Source organism: Hevea brasiliensis, chromosome 11 (assembly GCF_030052815.1).
Source record: "Hevea brasiliensis isolate MT/VB/25A 57/8 chromosome 11, ASM3005281v1, whole genome shotgun sequence".
In the NCBI taxonomy this organism is placed as follows: Eukaryota; Viridiplantae; Streptophyta; class Magnoliopsida; order Malpighiales; family Euphorbiaceae; genus Hevea; species Hevea brasiliensis.
Window position 1 is genome coordinate 93722275 of NC_079503.1, and position 19593 is coordinate 93741867.

Sequence of the window (19593 nt, forward strand, 5' to 3'; positions counted from 1 at the left end):
AACCTAACATCAGAATCAAGGCAAGTATATATTGCATAGTTGCGGCAATGAAGGTCTATATTCATTTTCACCTCCGGTTCTCCAGGAAACTTTTCCTCCAGCATTTCATCGTCCTGTAGAGATGCCTTCCTATATTTTCCACGCTCTCCACACTGAATATGAAAGCTTCTGTCAGATCTTAATATTGCTGGGAATATCAGAGTAATTAATTAGATGCCAAAAAAATATATTAATGACTTATACCGTAGTTTCGATGCAGCACCCATGGCAGATGTTATCCTTGTTAAGGAGGGCAAGCATCCTCCTGGGAAAATATGTTCTGTGACAAAACCTGAAGTTCGCCTGGCCTCATCATAATCTTGTTCTGCAACCGATGAGAACTGCAGAAAGATCAACACATATAGCATGATTCATCTCCACCAAATGCATCATTCTTTATTCACACATTTTGTCATCACCTGTAGAACAAAATGCCATCTTCTGCCAATATAGATTCACAGCAGCCAAAGAACTCTTCCATGTATTCATGGCCAACATGTTCCACCATTTCACTGAAATCTAAGCCCAATCAAACTCAAAATATTTGTTGTACGTGTTGTGGTCAGATGTTAATTTGGTGGAGCAACTGGAACTCACCAGGATAAGATTCTATCATATTTGTAAGTTTCTGGCAATTCACGATAGTCACAGAGAAGAAATCTGACACGATCCTGATAAAAACCAAATGACGACAAGTTAAAAAATGTAGACACCTAAATTAAGAGATCGAATCATTGTTTTTAATCATTTTTCAGAAGCAAGACTGAGTGGCTGCATAAATTCTATTTCTGCAATTAATGTAGATTGAGGAACTGGGATTGACTTGGTTAATAAACCTGTAGTTGATTAAAAGTGGGGTTTGCAGTTGAATGATTTCCCATTTTGCCTCAGAATATAGTAAAGATACCTGGAGGTTAGCTTCCTTAACTTTCATTTCTGCAAATTTTAGCTGCTCCTTCGATAGACTGATGCCAGTGTAGTTGCATCCTGTTTGCTTGACAACTTCAATAGCCAACCCTCCCCAACCACAACCGATCTCAAGAACTTCATGCTCCTTATTGATTTGTGCCTGGATTGGTTAACCCCAAAACGCATAAAACGCATAACTAGCATGAACAAATTTTTCAAGTTTCATGAAATTAGTAGTTGGGGAAGGACGTACCTTTTCAATCAGAAGGGAATATTTCCTCAGTTGTGCTGTGTTCAAGTCTTCATCTTCGGTCTATTTCCCCACACAAATAAATATGTCGCAGGTTAATAACACACACACACACATATATATATAAGATTAATGACCATAGCATTGGTTGTCTGACCTTAAATATTGCACAGGAGTATGCCATTGTTTCACCCAAGAACATAGCAAAAATCTCATTGCTCTATAAACAAGAAAAAAATGAAAAAAAGAACATAAGCTCCCATTTGAATTCTTTTTTAGTTGCATTTGATTTCTAACAATCTATCAAGTATTTCTTTTTTCTTTTTTTGGATAAAAGCAAGCTTTCATTAAAAAAAATTTAATTTATCAAGTATTTCTAGCAAAATCAAGTAGTGCAATCAAAATTTATAAAAAGATTTTATTCAGGAAGAAAAAATAAATAGTGAAGAAAAATAGAATTAAAATTTAAAAATAAAAATTACCAACTTAATTACCTCTTTCTTATGAATCTCAAATATAAATATATGAGCATCATTTAATTTATGGGTAAATATATATTGTATCATAGATCGATGATGTATTTTTTCTTGCTACCAGAAATTGTCAAGAGATATGATTAAATAAATATGCATGCGATGATTATCAGATGAGATTAACATGTGATTGGGCGATACCATGTCATAATGATGAGAGATATTCCTGCGAGCTTGTGCAAGGGTATTTTGATTTAAAACATGCTTCAAGAAAGCTATTGCAGATGTAATACCAGATGTGAAAAGCAAGGGTGTCCACCAACCCCTAAAGCCAACACAAAGTGCAGTGAGATCAAAGAAATTTAATTTCTAGTAAAATCACATTGTTAGAGTCTACCAATAGTAATAATTAACGTTACCGTTTCTTATTCAATTTTGAGACCGATTTATTTGCTTCTCTATTGGCAATCAGCACCTGAAATATACATCGCCAAGGAAGATTCTCTCAAAATCAAGCAAAAATAAGTAGAATTTGGCACCAGAACTCACGTTCTGCGATGGGACCAAACTTCCTCTAGCAAACTTGGGTGTCCGAGCCTGCCAGGTATACAATACATTGTATCTCTCCGGCATCTCCTGATCATCCTAAATATCCCAGCAAGGTGATTTGTGAGATGAACGAGGGTCCTATGCCGTTATTGCATGGGAGCTCGGCGAGGCGCCAACGCTACGCCTTGTTTTGCCAAGCTAGTTAGTGGGTTCACAAAGCTAGCAAGGGTAGAGTGGACCTTTGTCGGACTCGCACATGTTGTTTGCATACATATTATGCTTACACACCGCCTACTTTGCACCAGTATGGTCCAAGCAGGTCCACACATGGCCAACGTGCTCTGACGTGGGTGTGTAAGCATGAGAACCATACAAACACCATTGCGAGTCCCAAAAGAATCCAGTCTACCCTTGCTAGCTTCGTGAACAGGCGAAACAAGGCATAGGTAGGAGGCTCGGATATTTAGGACTAATCATGGGTAGATATAAGGTGGAGCAGCACCGGACGAACCACAATATGAAGTTGTACCCAACCCCCAACATGACCATTGATCGCAATGGAACGTCGTAAATTTAAATTAAATTTAGGTGGGTGAGACTATCGCCCACCAATTTCTAAATTGTGTGAGATGTGGAATTGATAAGGGATTTATATAAGGAAGCAATTATCTCACCAAGATTAGATTTAGCAGACCTTCATCGGTGTCTGGAAAGGAAAAATCTCCATTCATATAAGCATCTGCAAGGCCTATATCAGCCCAGGTCATTACCTGAAAATTTTTTTCAGATAATTAACTCTATGGAATAAGGTGTTAGTTATTTTTTTTTTTATTAATCTCAATGCAGAAAAGCAAGATATACCTTCCAGTAAAACTGGGGATTGTGGACTCTCATAACAACTTTCAGGGAACATTTTTTGCTGGTTCCCTCAAAAATAAAACTTGTGCCTCCTTCCTCTTCTAAACTGTGGTATTACAAAGCAGATTTTAGTCAATAAAACACACACTAACAGAGAAGGTATGAGGTTTCTTCAACATGGGGAAACATTTTTATACTATGTTCCTGATAAAGGAATTCCATGCATATACTTCTGTTAACATTTGGAGGTTTCTTTCTTTCCCTCAGCAAATAATATATATATATGCTAGAGTTTTAATACTCTGAAATTGGTATATTGAAAAGCAAAAAAGGCATTATTGAGATGTAGTTATTGTCCCTGCAAGTTCTAAAGTCATTAATTTGACATTCTAATTTAACCCTCCCACAAGTAGCGATAGGTCATGTCCCATCTCTCTCTTTTCTTTTAGAGAGGGAATTTTTCTCTGTTTAACAATTCATCTTTCTTTCTTGGAAAAGTCGAGGGATTCGTTCTCTGGTGAGCCTTCCTCTATCTCTGGGGATGGGAAAGGCTCCCCTGACCTAGAGGATGGGTCGACCTTCCCTGCCTCTGGTCAGGGTGTACATGATGGGTTTTATTGTGTTAGTTTGTGCATGACAGATCGTGGTATTTCAATTAAAGGTCTAGTTGCCGATCTGTGTGGGAATGTAGGTTTCGAGGAGATCTTTGCTGGATCGGAGCAAGAGAGGTTTGAGCTTTGTCTGGGATGGCATTCAGCTTGGGGGTTAAACACGCTGTAGTTGGTAGGTCCTGTTATGTCATCCAACCCCCCCTGTAACTAGAGTAGGCTCTGCTTTCCCCTCTGATAGTGCCTCAATGGTGTTTTTTAGCGTAGATGGCTCAATTTTTACTGGGCTCAATGCTTTCTCAGGCGACAAAGGAGGTAGCAACAAAGGCTATTAGAGTGTCCTGCCTTAGTGTTTGGGTTGTTCTATGTTAAAACTCTGAGTTTGACCTTGATCGGGCTCTGTTTTGTTGTGGATCTTGGTTTTGTTCCGCTGTTAATGTGGTGGTGGTGAGATGGTGCTCTATAGGTATTTGTTTTGCTTATCGGCGTTAGGTGTAGTGAATCCCAGGTGATGTTTTGTGGGCTGAGTCCTTCATTTAGGTTGTTTTGGGATTTGTATTTGTTGGACTTAGACTGAGCCCTCCTCTTGTATTTTCTCAACTATTAATGAAATTTCACATTTTAGTTAAAAAAAAAAAAAGTAAGGATAGGCCGAAATTGAGATCACTCTCCCGTCCTTATATTGGGGTGGGGTCAGAGTGAGAACTTTTCTCCTAAGAGTGGGTGGAATGGATTATCTTGTATAAATTTTTGAGTTTTAATTCTATCATTATACAATAAAAATTTATTTATTAACAAATAAATTAGAAATATAAATATAAATTTTTAAACACAATTTTAATAATATACACATTATTTTAAAAAATATAACATTCAAATACTTAAATACACAAAAGTAAATTAATTTTTAATGAAAAAAATTACATTATTGGGGTAGCAGATTTTTTTTCCATCCCGTCCCGTGCAATATTGGAAAGGTGGCAACGTTAAAAAAAAAAAAAAAGAAATAACAAATACGAGGCGCTTCAAGTTAAAGTTGCAAATAATTATTTGCTATTTTGAAATAAGAAATTAATTGAAATTAAATATAAAAAATAGTTTAAATAAAATAACCACAATTTATATATTTGTGTGTAGTGAACTTACATTAAACAGCCACTAGAGATGAAGCGTCCAAGAAATCCAGTCACAAAACGGCGCGCCACAGCTTCGAGCAATGAAAGTTCCATGGCAGTCTGCAGGGAAGTAGACCTTAACTTGTATGCCTGTATACCAATATCATAAATTCTTTCAGATTTTTTATGTGGCTTCGTTCTTTGTCTTACATTTTTGGTATCAAAAAATACATATAAAAAAAATTTTGTTAAACTAAACAAAAAGTAAAATATTTTGGTGTAGTTGGTCTTGAGCCTATGCTCCTTCGTATTACCAAAGAATATCGCTAGCTCAACAGTAATTCAGGAGAGCTCAACTACTTTGCTATAGAGCTTATACACACAAATGGGGTTTTTATAATGCTTGATTCTATACAACTTGCACATTAAAAAAATTAAATTTTATTTTCAAGATTATGTAATTGTAAAAGGAATATATTTTGTAGCGTCCTTGAAAGAGTAAGGGCATTGTGATCCAATTTTCGGGTCAGATTAACGTTAAATTTGGGTCAGCATAAAGCTTTTGAAACTCGTAATAAGTCTAAATAGTTTACAATTTAACAACAAAACTCAAAAAGGAAGGCTCAAAATTTAAAAAGTAAACAGACAGAGTCCGGCAATAAAATTAACAATCTAACAGTAAAAAAACTTACCTGACCTGTAATAGAAATAAAACTATAATTGGGGATAAAGAAAAATTATAAACCCAACACATGAATTCAAATACATAGCGAACATAAAATCACCTAGTGAGGGTACATTTTTTCTTTATCTTGTAGAGTAACTATAAATGTTTCCTCTTCGATCTCAAAATGACAATGCGGAACATGTACACAACTCAATCATCGTAGTTGAAATTGATAAATTGACTCATCAATATTTATGTTTATTCACCTTTTTTTCTCCCTTTCTCTCTTTAATTTCTTAGAATTCAGATCACTTTCTCTCTTTTTCCCCTTGCCGGCATTCTATCTTACTGGATAAACTCCAATAATCTGGCCATCTCCTTCTCCTTCTTCCCTTCTCTCTTTTCTTTTTTTCTTTCTTTCCTTTTCTTTCACTTTCCCTATTATCCTTTATTCTTTCTTTCCTTTTCTTTCACTTTCCGTATTATTCTTTTTTTTTTTTTTTTAAAGTTGCTGGAGAACACCTCACATGACCCAAAAGAATAGTGGATGTGCTACCAGCTGCCATTAAAAGAAAAATGACCCTTTTGGTCCTCAAATTTTTCAAAAATCCTATTTTTCACCTCAAAACTTCTAAAGCTTTTCTTTTGGATGTAAAATTAAATTAAACTTTTCTACTCAAAACTTTATAAATTATATTTCCATTTCTAATAGCAACCATATTTATATTTCTTCAAAAATTTGGTTTTTACAAAGGGAATAAAAAAAAAAGGGGGTCTTGTTTGAAGTGAAAGATCTCTTTAAAACTTATGAAATCTTTGCTCATTGCTTTATTGTCAAATATAGAAATGTGAGATTTAGTGACTGCCCAAGTGAGCTAATTAGTTGATTTAATTGGCAATCGGGTCTAGGCAATAATTTCTCAATGGAAAGATTTTTGTTTTCTACACTCCATCTATCATGAATCCAAAATACAAGATATACGATAAAACTCAATACGAGACACATATATTTTTATCTTTATGGTGGACCAAGTATAAAAGTCCACGGTGAACCGAATTTAAGCAACAATTTCCCGTTAGTGGAATTGCCTATCATGATTAGTTAATTTGTTTCTATTTTTGCTTAAACTTAACTAGGCAATCAGGATGCTGGCCAAGTTGTTGCAAAATCAGCAAAGATGACTTGACTTCCATAAGTCTAGGGCCGCATATTATTATTATTATTATTATTATTATTATTATTATTATTATTATTATTATTATTATTATTATTATTATTATTATTTCTAAGTCCAATGTTCCAAAATAAGCAAAGTTAGTCGACTTCCAGAAGTATTGAGGCTGCGGAAGATTTTTTTTTAAGGGTAAATCAAATATGAAACCTTGTATTAATTAAAAAATGTATTTATTATTAGACTAAACAATAAGAGTGTGTGTGTGTGTATATATATATATATATATATTACAAGTGTATGGATTCCTGATGGTGCATTCAAGGTTTTTCAATTCTAGAATGTATTTTAAGGGAGTTGAATTTTAATTAGTAAGGAAAAGAAACACCTTAATTAATAAGAAATGAAAACTCTTTGTTATTTTTTTTTTAATACAATTGATTTCAATTGAAACTCAAATTCAAAATCTTACAATTTTGAAGTTGACTTTTATATTATTGAGTTAAAACTATTAAATAAAAACTCTTATTTTTACAAACTAAATTAAATAAATAATCAATCTTCCGTATATCTAGTTCTAAATTGTTATTATATGATTTGTGTGAAGTAAAAGCAAGTACGTCATTACCGGCTGCCACCTTCCTTGAAAGATCGCCTAGAATCCTGATTAATGCTTATGTGAGGGATTAGATAGCTATCAGATAAATTTCAAGAATTGTTCTTAAATTTTAAAAATTATAATAGAATCATTTTTTAACTTAAAGATATAATATAAAATTTCTTAAATTTTAAAATTTTATACAATAAAATTCTTCTAATTCTCTATAGTCGGTTTATACGATTGAAAGTAATAGTGAATTCTCTCTTTCTCTATGTGATAGTGACAAAACCAACTATAATTTTCTTTATTGATTAACTATAAAAAGAATTTTAATCGTATGAGTTATATGTATAACAATTAATTAAAGGGATTTTACCTTCAAAAAATAATAGCAATTGTTTATATCATCACTTTTAATTATTTATATTAACATGTTACTTATAAATCAATTATTAAGAGTAAAATAATTTAATCGTGTAAAATTTTAAAATTTAATAAATTTTATATTATATCTTTAAGTTTAAGAACGACTCTATTATAATTTTTAAAATTAAAAAATGACTGTTAAAATTATCAAATACCTTTCATAGTTTTTACAAACGAATAGCAGGCTCAAATATAATTTTTCAATAAATATTAATTGATTGCAGAGTTGACTTGCAAATGGTGAGATCGCACGGTACCACAATTTTTTATTATTCATAACGGGCACAAATTAATGACTAAAAATACTCAACACTATCAACGATTTTTTTTTCTTCCTATAATTTGGGGCCAATATACAAATATTGCCAATCATAAATATAATTCTTAAACTTTAATTTCTTTTTATTTAAATCTGATTCACATTTTTTTAAATAATTTTGTTGTTGCTAATTAAAAAACTCAACGATTAATTTTTTTATTAATTATCAAATTAAATTGAATATTATTTAATAATTAAATTTTAAAAAAAAAATAGTTGAGTGAGAGGAAGTAAGGTTTTTTTAATTTTTTAAATCTGAAATCATAAAGAAATTATTTATTTTGAGGAATGTTATTTATGCAGAGGGATAAGTTTGCCAGGTCCAATGGATGCAAGTTTTGCTATAATTAGTTCAACCCAAGACGAACTCTACAATATACCCATAATAATTTTATGCATAATAATTCAGATATTTTATAAACTCATTAAATTATTGGATTAATTGTTCAAACAAGGAACGATGACTGACCATCCTCAACCAATTCAACGCGTTTTGCTTATATGTTGCATTCCTGATATTGATTATGTATTAGTGCTTATAATGAATATAATTTTTTAAATAGCCAATTAGATAGAAAAATTAAAATTGATAATTATATTAAAAATTACATATTTCAACCTTTAAGATTTATGGTAATTAATCTTTAATAGAAAAATGAAGAGGGTATTAAATTGTTATTTGAATTTATTTTATTATCATTTACAATAAAATTTATTGACTATAAATTATTTTTTATCTTATTTTTATTAATAAAATTTAAATTTCTGTAAATTGATTTTAAATTTTGATTATAATTACTTACAATTTTTAAGATTGTAATATATGATTTGAAATTAAAACGTTTGAATATAATTCTAATTAGCAAAAAGTTTGACCTTTTCTATGAATATACCTTTTTAATTTCAAAGCTTTTTTTTTATTCATACATGTCTCATTTTCAGTGCCGAGTTTGCACATTAAAAAAATTCAATTCAATTTTCAAGATTATATAATTGTAAAAGAGAATATGTAGCATTCTTGAAAGGGCAAGGGTGTCGTGATTCGATTTTTGAGTTGGACCGCTATCAGAATTTGGGTGTGAATAAAGTCTTTGAACTCCATAATAAACTTAAGCAGTCTACAACCTAATAAAAAGTTCAAAAAGAAAGGCACAAAATCAAGAAAATGAATGGACATAATTCGGTTATAAAATTGATAATTCAACGGGGAGACAACTCACCCGACCTGTAATACAAATAAAATCACAATTGAGGATGAAGAAAAATTATAAACCCAACACATGAATTTAAATACATGGATTATAACTCATATTCATACAATACTAAGATTTCTATCATATTTATTTCACTATTCTATCATATAATCATATGAATAACATGAATTATATAGATTAGCTCACAATCTAAATATGTACCTTATTTGTAGAATAATCAATACTGTACAAATGAATTAAGCGAGAGTTTTTTAAGGACGCTAAGAAAAAGTCAATATACCACCACTCAGTGCATACACTTCACAGTAAACATTTTTTTATAACATGTATACTTTATGTTCATCTTTTTCCTTGCAGCCATGTCTCTAACAAAATTATATTTAGTATCAATATGCTTTTGGATTGGTATCTACTAACTAACCCAAAAACATAGTATATATAATTTCATTAGCATAAGGGACTTTTCTCATTTGCTCCATTTTTTGTAAATCAACCAATTTCCATACTTGATTTGATTTCATAAAATTTATATTTTCTTCTATTGCCTTAATTCATTCATCCTTGATAGGGCACGTGAGGGATATACTTATAATCACCTATTTTCTTTATCTTGTGAAGTAATTATAAATGTTTCTCCTTCAATCTCAAAATGACGGTGGGAAACATGTACACGACTCGATCATTGTGGTTAAAATTGATAAACTGACTCGTCAATGTTTATGTTAATTCACATTATTTCTCATTTTCTCTCTTTAATTTATTATACTTTAGGTCACTTTCTCTCTTTCTCCCCTTGCCGACATTCAATCTTACTGGGGAAACCCCAAAAATCTGGGCATCTCCTTCTCCTTCTTCCCTTTTCTCTTTTCTTTCTTCTTTCTTTCCTTTTTCTTTCAGATTCCCTATTATTATTTCTTCTTTCTTTCCTTTTCCTTTCCTTTCCTTATTATCCTTTCCTTTTTTTTATAAAGCTACAGGAGAACACCTTACGTGACTTAAAGAATGGTGGTTGTGCTGCCAGCTGCCATTAAAAGAAAAATTACCCTTTTGGTCCTTAAATTCTTCAAAAATTATATTTTTCACCCAAAAACTTCTAAAGCTTTTCTTTTAGGTCCAAAATTAAATTAAACTTTTCTCCCCAAAATTTTATAAATTATATTTCTATTTCTAATAGTAACTATATTTATATTTCTTAAAAAATTTGGGTAACCAAAGGGATTCAAAAAAAAAAAAATGGTCTTGTTTGAAGTGAAAGATCTCCTTAAAACTCATAAAATCTTTGCTTATTGCTTTATTGTCAAATATAGAAATGCATGATTTTAGCGATTGCCCAAGTGAGCTAATTAGTTGATTTAATTGGCAATCGGGTCTAGGTAAAAATTTCTCAATGGAATGATATTTTGTTTTGTCTACACTCAATCTATCATGAATTCAAAACACAAGATGTATAGTAAAACTCAATATAAGTAACACGTATTTGTATCTTTATGGTGGACCAAGTGTAGAGTCTATAATGAATCAAATTTAGGTAGGAATTTCCCATTAGTGGAATTGCCAATAATGATTAGTTAATTTGTTTTATTTTTGCTGAAAGTTAACTAGGTAACCTGGATGCTGTCCAAGTTGTTGCAAAATCAGCAAAGATGGCTTGACTTCCATAAGTCTAGGGCTACAGATTGTTATTATTATTATTATTATTATTATTATTATTATTATTATTATTATTACTTCTAAGTCCAATGTTGCAAAATAAGCAAAGTTAGTCGACTTCCACAAGTATTAAGGCTGCGGAAGATTTTTTTTTTTTTCTAGGGGTAAATCAAATATGAAACCTTGTATTAATTAAAAGATGTATTTATCATTAGACTAAACTATATATATATATATATATATATATATAGCTACAAGTGTATGGATTCCTTATGGTGCATTTAAAATTTTTCAATTCTAGAATGTATTTTAAGGGAGTTGAATTTTAATTAGCAAGGAAGGAAAGGAAACACCTCAATTGATGAGAAATGAAAACTCTTCGTTACTTTTTTTTTTTTAATACAATTGAATTCGATTAAGATTTAAATTTAAAATGTAACAGTTTTGAAATTGACTTTTGTATTAATGAGTTAAAATTATTAAATAAAAAATCCTATTTTTACAAACTAAATTAAATAAATAATCAATCTTCCATATATCTGGTCCTGAATTGTTATTATGTGATTTGTGTGAAGTAAAAGCAAGAACATCGTCATTGGCTACCACCTTCCTTCAAAGATACCCTAGAATCCCAATTAATGCTTATGTGAGAGATTGAATAACCGTCGGATAAATTTTAAGAGTTGTCCCTCAACTTTAGGGATTATAACAGAATCGTCCTTGAACTTAAAAATGTAACATAAAACTTTTTAAAATTTAAAATTTTACACAGTAAATTCTTTTCAATTGTCCATAGCCAATTTATACAATTCAGAATAATAGTGACGTGAATAATTCTCTCTCCTCTATGTGATAATAGCAAAATCAATTGTGTTTTTCTTTATAGATTAATCATAAAAAGAATTTTAACTATATAAGATAATGAAATACTAAATATGTGACAGCTGATTAGAGGGATTTTACCTTCAAAAAATAATAATAATCGTTTACGTTATCCTTACTTTGGATTGTCCATATTAACTTATTACTTATAAATCGGTTATTGAAAGTAAAAAAAATTTTACTATGAAAAATTATAAAATTTAAAAAGTTTTATTTTACATTTTTAGGCCAAGAAACGGCTTTGTTGTAATCTCAATAATTCAAATTAAGACTGTTATTAAAATTATTTGATATCCGTCGTTGTTTTTACAGAATAAATAGCAGCCTCAAATATAATATTTCATTAAATATTAATTGATTGGTGAGATTCCACGGTATCACAATTTTTTATCATTCATATAAGGTATAAGTTATGACTAAAATTACTCAATACTATCAACGATTCTTTTTCTCCCTATAATTTGGGGTCAATACACAAATATTGCAAATCATAAATATAATTCTTAAATTTTAATTTCTTTTTATTTAAATCTGATTAAAACTCGAATTTCAAACCTCACATTTTTTTTTTAAAATAACTTTGTTGTTGCTAATAAAAAACTCAACCATTAATTTTTTTTATTAATTATCAAATTAAATTGAATATTATTTAATAATTAAAGTTAAAAAAAATAGTTAAGTGAGAGGAAGTAAGGTTTTTTTAATTTTTTAAATCTGAAGTCATAAAGAAATTATCTATTTTGAGGAATGTTATTTATGCAGAGGGATAAGTTTGCCAGGTCCAATGGATGCAAGTTTTGCTATAATTAGTTCAACCCAAGACGAACTCCACAATATACCCATAATAATTTTATGCATAATAATTCAGATATTTTATAAACTCATTAAATTATTGGATTAATTGTTCAAACAATGTAAGATGACTAACTATCCTCAACCAATTCAACGCGTTTTGCTTATATGTTGCATTTCTGATATTAATTATGTATTAGTGCTTATCATGAATATAATTTTTTAAATAGCCAATTAGATAGAAAAGTTAAAATTGATAATTATTTTAAAAATTACATATTTCAACCTTTAAGATTTATGGCAATTAATCTTTAATAGAAAAATGAAGAGAGTATTAAATTGTTATTTGGATTTATTTTATTATCATTTACAATAAAATTTATTGACTATAAATTATTTTTTAACTTATTTTTATTAATAAAATTTAAATTTTTGTAAACTGATTTTGAATTTTGATTATAATTACTCATAATTTTTAAGATTGTAATATATGATTCAAAATTAAAATGTTTGAATATAAGTCAAATTAGTTAAAAGTTTGACATTTCTATAGATGTCTTTTTAATTTCAAAGCTTTTTTTTTTTTTTTTTATTTCATACTTGTCTCATTCAATATAGTTTAATAAGTTCAAAACATTGCATCAAATAAAACTTGGAAATTGAGGAAATTACCATTTGGAATTCAAAATCTCAGGGGTTAGCGATGTAGGTAATTGAGTGTGTTTACTCTTTATCTCATTGATAAGATTCAATTCTTGGAGATAGCAATAAAAAATGTAATTTATATATGAAAAAATATTTAGTGCTTTGAGCAAATGTCCATTAATATGAAGAATAGCTGAAATTTTGTTTCTATAAGCAGCAAAAATTTTCAGAACCGAGTATTTTATAAATTTCCTCTGTATACTAACCTTGCAAGATAGCAAGTACTCTTGCCTTTTGGATTTAGAAACTTTCTATAAAATGTTAACCGTTAAATGTCTCGTCAAAATATGGTATTTTAATTGCTATAAACATAAATAGGAATTATTGGCCGGGTAGTTTGGTTGGTCTCTTTGAGTGAGAATGTCTTAAATTTGAGTCTTTTCATTTATTTATTCTAAGATAATTCACCTTTATATGAGAATGAAATATAACTACTTCTTATATAGTTCATCAGTCGCTACTAAATCTATTGAGTCTCTATTGAATACAAAAAAAAAATTATTGGCTCTAATTTCATTTCCAATTTCAATTATGGTCGAGTAAGAGTGCATATGCACATGAGACTAAGAACTGATAGAAAAAATAAAAAAAAAAAAGAAAGAAAAAAAAAAGAAAGAGAATACATATAATTAATGAAAATTTTTATTGATTAGACTTTTCAATTGAACAAACTAGCATAACACCCATGCTATGCATAGATAATTTATAATTTTTATTTTTTAATTTAATTTTTAATTATATTCTAAAGCAGATAAATTATTACTATGAAATTAATTTTTAACTATAATTTCTCTCTTATTTAATTTAATTTGAATAAACTTTTATCTGTTAAAATAATAAATTTTTAATTAATTTATAGTGTAATTAATTAAAATACCTATTTAATTCTTTTTATATATATTTCTATGATTACTTCGATTAAAATGTAATAAAATTACTTTGTTTAAAAAATAATTTAAATTTTATAAAACTTTTATATTTTACCTCTTAAATAATAAAAAATATATTAAATTACTAATAATGAATTGAATTATTTAATTTTAATAATAATGAAAATATACAACATTATTGTTAGTTAAAAAGAACATTTTATTATATTATTTTTAAAAAATATTATATCTTTAAATTTTCATAAAATGTAATTTTTTTAATTAATCTATTATATTTTGTATAAAATAATTCTTTCACAAAAATTATTATTTTTTTATATAAATTTATGATATAAGATAAAAATATTTCATAAAAATTAAAATTTTAAAATATTATGATTTTTTATTAATATAATAAATGTTAAAAAAATACACTATTTTTCAAAAGATAATTTCATAATTTTAATATTGCAACTTTATTTTTTTTTAATTATCTTAACTTATAGTTAAACTTTTTATGGAATCATATTTGCATTCTATTTTTAAAATTCTACTTCTATATAAAAATATAATTAAGAGATAATTTATGTATAAAAATTTAGATATTTAATTAAAATTTGAAAATATTTCTGTTGAAAATTAATAATAATAAAATATTAATAATTAAAATATTAGTTATAATTGCATTCGATATATAATTATAATAAACTAAAATATTAAAAAGTTTAAAAAATATTAAATAAGAAATTTATAAAAACATAGTAATTAAATAAATATTAATTAAATATATTTAAATAAATAAATTTTGAGAATGATAATTGTTTCACTATTTTGCAATCACCGCAAGTGCACGTATCGCTAACAAATAATAAAGTGATAAGTAGAGCATCGTTCCCACGAGAAATTTTGTTTAGCAAGTACCAATCTATACAGAAATCTTGATTGTCTAGGCTATCGAATACTTAGGGAATAAAGTTTGTTAACTTTACACACTAAAATGGTAAACTTAAAAAAAAATGATTTATTTGAAGCAATTCTGGAATTAAGATTTCACACTTGAATCTTACTAGAGATGTTATCTTGTTTATTTACTAAATTGATGATTGTTTTCCTTGATGGAAATCAGTCCTAAGTTATCCTAAATCCTCTCTTAAGTCATCTAGGGTGTATTCTAATTAACTCGAACCCTACTTTCGTGGTGATCAAATTAATTAAAATCCTTTAAGACCTTTGACCAATTTTTAAGTTCCACAAAGGTATCAGCCTATGTTTAGGTCAGAATTTCTAAGTTCAAGATCTTGATTTTCTAATATTAATCTTCACCTTTCAGTCTTTCAATTAACATCTACAATCATAACTAAGTGGGTACCAACACATAGCATGCATTAAGATCGCAAGAAATTAAATCAAGAAACGAATCTCAAATCCAATAAATAAAACTTAGTGTTCATCCATAATAATAATTACAAGAGCTACTCTCCCAAATCCAGAATAAGAAAACTACTCACTCATGATGAGTTCAGCAAATGTCATGATAAAAAGTAAAAATAATAAAAAGAGAGTTATGCAGAAAAAATAAAATAATAAAAATCTGTCTAAGGAGATGAAACAAAGGAACTAGAGAGAGTTTGCAGCTTTGATCTTGTGGAGCTTCAGCTGGAAAACTTCTTTTGGTACTGATGTAGAGTCCAACAACAGCAACCTTCAGCAGCAGTCCCGATGACAGTGACCGACCTTGTTTACTGATGTTTTCTTTTCTATTTATATTGGTTGCTTTAGGGTTAGGTCATTTTGAGTCCAAAAGGCTTGAAGAGTCTCGTTCGAATCAGAAAACAGGAGAGGAATTCGAGTCAAAAAACATGCTGCAGCATAGTACACGGCCTGTGCGTCACTACATGGGTCCCACAAAGTAGGGCCGTGTAACTTGCTGGAGGAGAATCGCATGGTCTTGTTTTGGCACAGAAAGTTACACGGGTCTGTGCCAATTACACGGGCCTGATTACACGGGCCGTGTACTATTGTTCCCATAAGGCTCTTCAAGCTTGCACCAGGCAGAGACTCACACGGGTCCCTGCAAATTACATGGGTCTACTTACATGACCCGTGTACTTGTGTTTCTCATCGATTCTCTTGGCTTTCTTCTGGCAGAGAGTTACACAGGTCTGGGGCTTGGTTTACACTACCCGTGTACTTTGTATCAACAGCAATTCTTTGTCTTTTTACCTCTCCAAGCTTTCCTTTGCACTCCCATCCTTTGGGGCTTCACCCAAACACCTGAAATAATGCAGAAAACATGGAATTAAGGGCTTGGTAACAGAATTTATGAAACTAATGAAATCAACTACTATGCATGAAAATACTTGCCTAAATGCTATAATTTAGAATACAAATATGCTTAAAAACATCTATATAATTCAAGTGTATCAAATACCCCCAAACTCAAACTTTTGCTTGTCCTCAAGCAAAACAAAACTCTATTTTAAAGCACATTTTAGGGGATACTTAGGAATACAACCATCAATTTAATAAGCATAGAATTGAACTCCTTCAACTTTCATACCAACTCTGCTTTTTTAAGGCATAAGGGTTCTAACAGCTACCTGTTTAGAACTTCACCTAGTTTCATGGTGTTTCGACTAATTATTCCTCTATACAAGACTATTAATAAGCCACAAACAACCTATTTTATTGGGATAGAATTAAGAAACACTAACTCCCCCAAATCTACCTCTTTCGTAAGTAATTGAGATGAAGTATTTCAATTCTAACTCTATAGGCATATCTCAATTTTCTATCTCCACTAATGTAGCATGTGCTTTTTCAAAAGATCAAAAGGTCTTTAAAAGGGTTGTAATGGGGCTAGAGGGATAAACTTGGTTGTTAATGAAAGGTTTATAGGGAATGCAAATATGAGGATAGCATGTATGCATAAAATCCAAGTATACTGAGTTTGTTTCTATATATTTTGTGTGGAGAGGAAAGGCTTTTGGCTTTTTATATTGTCAAGCATGCTTCCATGATACTTATCTTGGGACTTCTTTTCTTTTTCCTTTTTGTCCTATCCCCCAAACTCATTGCTTTTGCTGGGTTAGAAAGGCAAATTTTTCTTTGGCTTCAATTGCACACTCGCATTCTTTCTTGAGTTCCACATCCACTTTTCATTTTCTTTATGCATTTTGCTTCCTCAAAAGCGTATGGTAGTTGTTTAGGTTAGGGGCTAGGTGAATAACATGGGTAAGCAATAAATTTTAAGGGATGAACATAGGCTTCAAGTTGGCTACAAGGGATATACATTTTAATTTAGGGGTGGCTAAGGCTTAGTAAGGCTGTATCAAAGAATGCCTTAATCATCTCTTCATCAAACATATGCTAGGATTTCGCCTCGATAGGTCCGAGAGATATGTTCTAGAGCTAGTGAGGCAATTTTGGAGTTTGCTTGTGTTTCAAAATTTGTTCTCCTAATTTTACAAGTTCAATGTGATAAATTAATAGTTATGAAGAGGTTTAGCTAGTCTAGTTCCATAAAAGAGATTAGCTTCTTCACAAACAACATGTTAGAATCCCTTTTTGCCCATCTAGATACCTTCATTCCTTTATCCCGTGGAGTCCAATTATTAGCTTATAAAAAATTTGGTTATAGTGCTAAGTTTCACAATTCACAATCCAAAATTTTTCAAAAATTCTCGAAAATTTTGATACACAAGAATACTATAGCTGAATTTAAACAATGCAATGATGTGCATGTAATGATATGCAAGTGCAAATGTATCCCCCCTCAACCTCCCCCCCTCCCCCCCCCCCCCCTAATACTTAAACCAGACATTGTCCTCAATGTCAATATAATGTGCAAGATCAGATCAAGCGTGCAAAAATTTTAAGAAAGCATAATATTTATTAAGCATGGAAAATTTTTGAACATAAAAGCAAATAAAAGAGACCTATGGTTGCAAGTTAGGACTAGGGCATGTAAGATATTATAATAAAGATCCTATCCTACAGTCCTAGCTCTAAAAGGCCTCTGATGATGATGATGATGGTGATGCTGGTGATCCTGGCTCCTCTTCCTCCTCATCCTCCTCATCTAGTTTGTCCATTAACATGTCCAGCTTGTTGTGTGCTTCCTGGAGGCTGTCCTCGATAGCTCGCATCCTGTCATATATTGTGGTTTCCATGCGCTGCAGGTATGCAAGGACTGGGTCTGTCAGTGGTGGTGTGTATGGAGGCACTCAGATAGGGGACTCTTCGAACATTCGCCCTTGCCCTTCTTTTTGAGGCTGTGAAGTCTCACCAGGTCCCTCCCTTGCCTCGTCTCTCGGAGGGATGGTATTTCCTTCGGCATCCACCAAGTAGCATTTGTTACCCACCTTCTTACATATCCCCATGGATATGCAGATGGTTTGATCAATTCTTGATGTTCTAGTAACAAAGCGCAGTCTGTGATGCCCTAGAACAAAGCCGAAGTGGAGGGCAATGGTGGTGACAAGGCCTCCAAGCACTATGTGCCCGGTAGGTTGATGAGAAAGGTGTCAGAGATGGTTGCACAAGAAAAAGCCAGTGCTGTACCGCTGCCCGGTGACCATGCACCATAGGAAAAATAGTTCACTGGCATTGACAATGCCAAGGCTATCGTCACGGCCCATGATGGTGTGGGCAGTGAACCGATGCATTTATCGTAATGCTGAACTAGTGATGCCCATTGATTTGGATTTGCTAGAGTTGTAGAGCTCTGTGTTTGGTGCAATGGAATTCCAAAAGTTGATGTTGTTGTACAGCATGCGGCTCCTTGGGATTTCTTAGTGGCTGGTACTGTCAAAGCCGAAGATGGCATTGAACTCGTCCATATTCATCGCCCGGTCTACACCAAATAGGGGAAACTCAATTCTGCCCCTATTTTCCCTGTCGTTGGGCCATAAGTTGGCCTTGAAGCTACCCAAAAATTCCGGCATTGTGTCTTTGTAAGCAGAAATTAGAGTTGGGCGAACCTTGTTCATCCAATACTGTCAAGTAGCCCATTGATTTCTTCTTGCAACCCAATTTGCTCTAAAAGTAGAAAATCTATGTATTTGGTGGAGGATATTTTTCGAGCATGAAGTCGGGTGCACATTGCTTTGTGGGCATCAGCTCGAAATCCCCAAAGAATAGAGATTTCGGGTTCTGGAGCGGGTTATGGCTGTGGTTGCAGTGGAGGAGGGGCTTGTTGAGATGGTTGGGGAGTGGCTTCTCTCTTTCTTGGGTGTTGGGTTGGAGGCTAGGGTGGAGAAGGTGAGGATTCTCCTCTTTGTCTTGAAGAAGAGTCGATCCTCCTTACAGATCTCTTCGCAGGAGCCATAGGTGTGTTTTTGGGAAGGAGAGGAGTATGATTTTGGTGAAGGAAGATGGGATTTGAGAGGTTTTTATCGGCTAGGAAGGGAGTAGATGAAGGGTTTTATGTTTATAAAGGGTTTTAATGCTAGGGGTGTATTTAAAGAGCTGTTAGGACTCTTCGTTTCATGTAT

At 31.1% G+C, this 19593-nt stretch overlaps 2 protein-coding genes across 2 annotated transcripts; both read right to left on the reverse strand.

Moving 5' to 3' along the window:
* Positions 1 to 9: 9 nt before the first annotated feature.
* Positions 10 to 453, reverse strand: LOC131170684 (uncharacterized). The gene is made up of 2 exons (XM_058130360.1): positions 244 to 453; positions 10 to 152 (listed from the first exon to the last, which is right to left on the reverse strand). Exons 1-2 carry the CDS (start codon positions 405 to 407, stop codon positions 68 to 70), a joined length of 249 nt encoding a protein of 82 aa, XP_057986343.1. The 5' UTR covers positions 408 to 453; the 3' UTR covers positions 10 to 67.
* A 1-nt stretch (position 454) lies between these two features.
* LOC110657936 (uncharacterized) lies at positions 455 to 19111 on the reverse strand. The gene is made up of 12 exons (XM_058129408.1): positions 19081 to 19111; positions 5494 to 5498; positions 4833 to 4951; positions 3082 to 3184; positions 2895 to 2990; positions 2091 to 2146; positions 1873 to 1996; positions 1356 to 1418; positions 1202 to 1261; positions 947 to 1108; positions 637 to 710; positions 455 to 551 (listed from the first exon to the last, which is right to left on the reverse strand). The coding sequence occupies exons 1-12, from the start codon at positions 19109 to 19111 to the stop codon at positions 455 to 457; spliced, it is 990 nt and encodes a 329-aa protein (XP_057985391.1).
* Between the last annotated feature and the right edge of the window lie 482 nt (positions 19112 to 19593).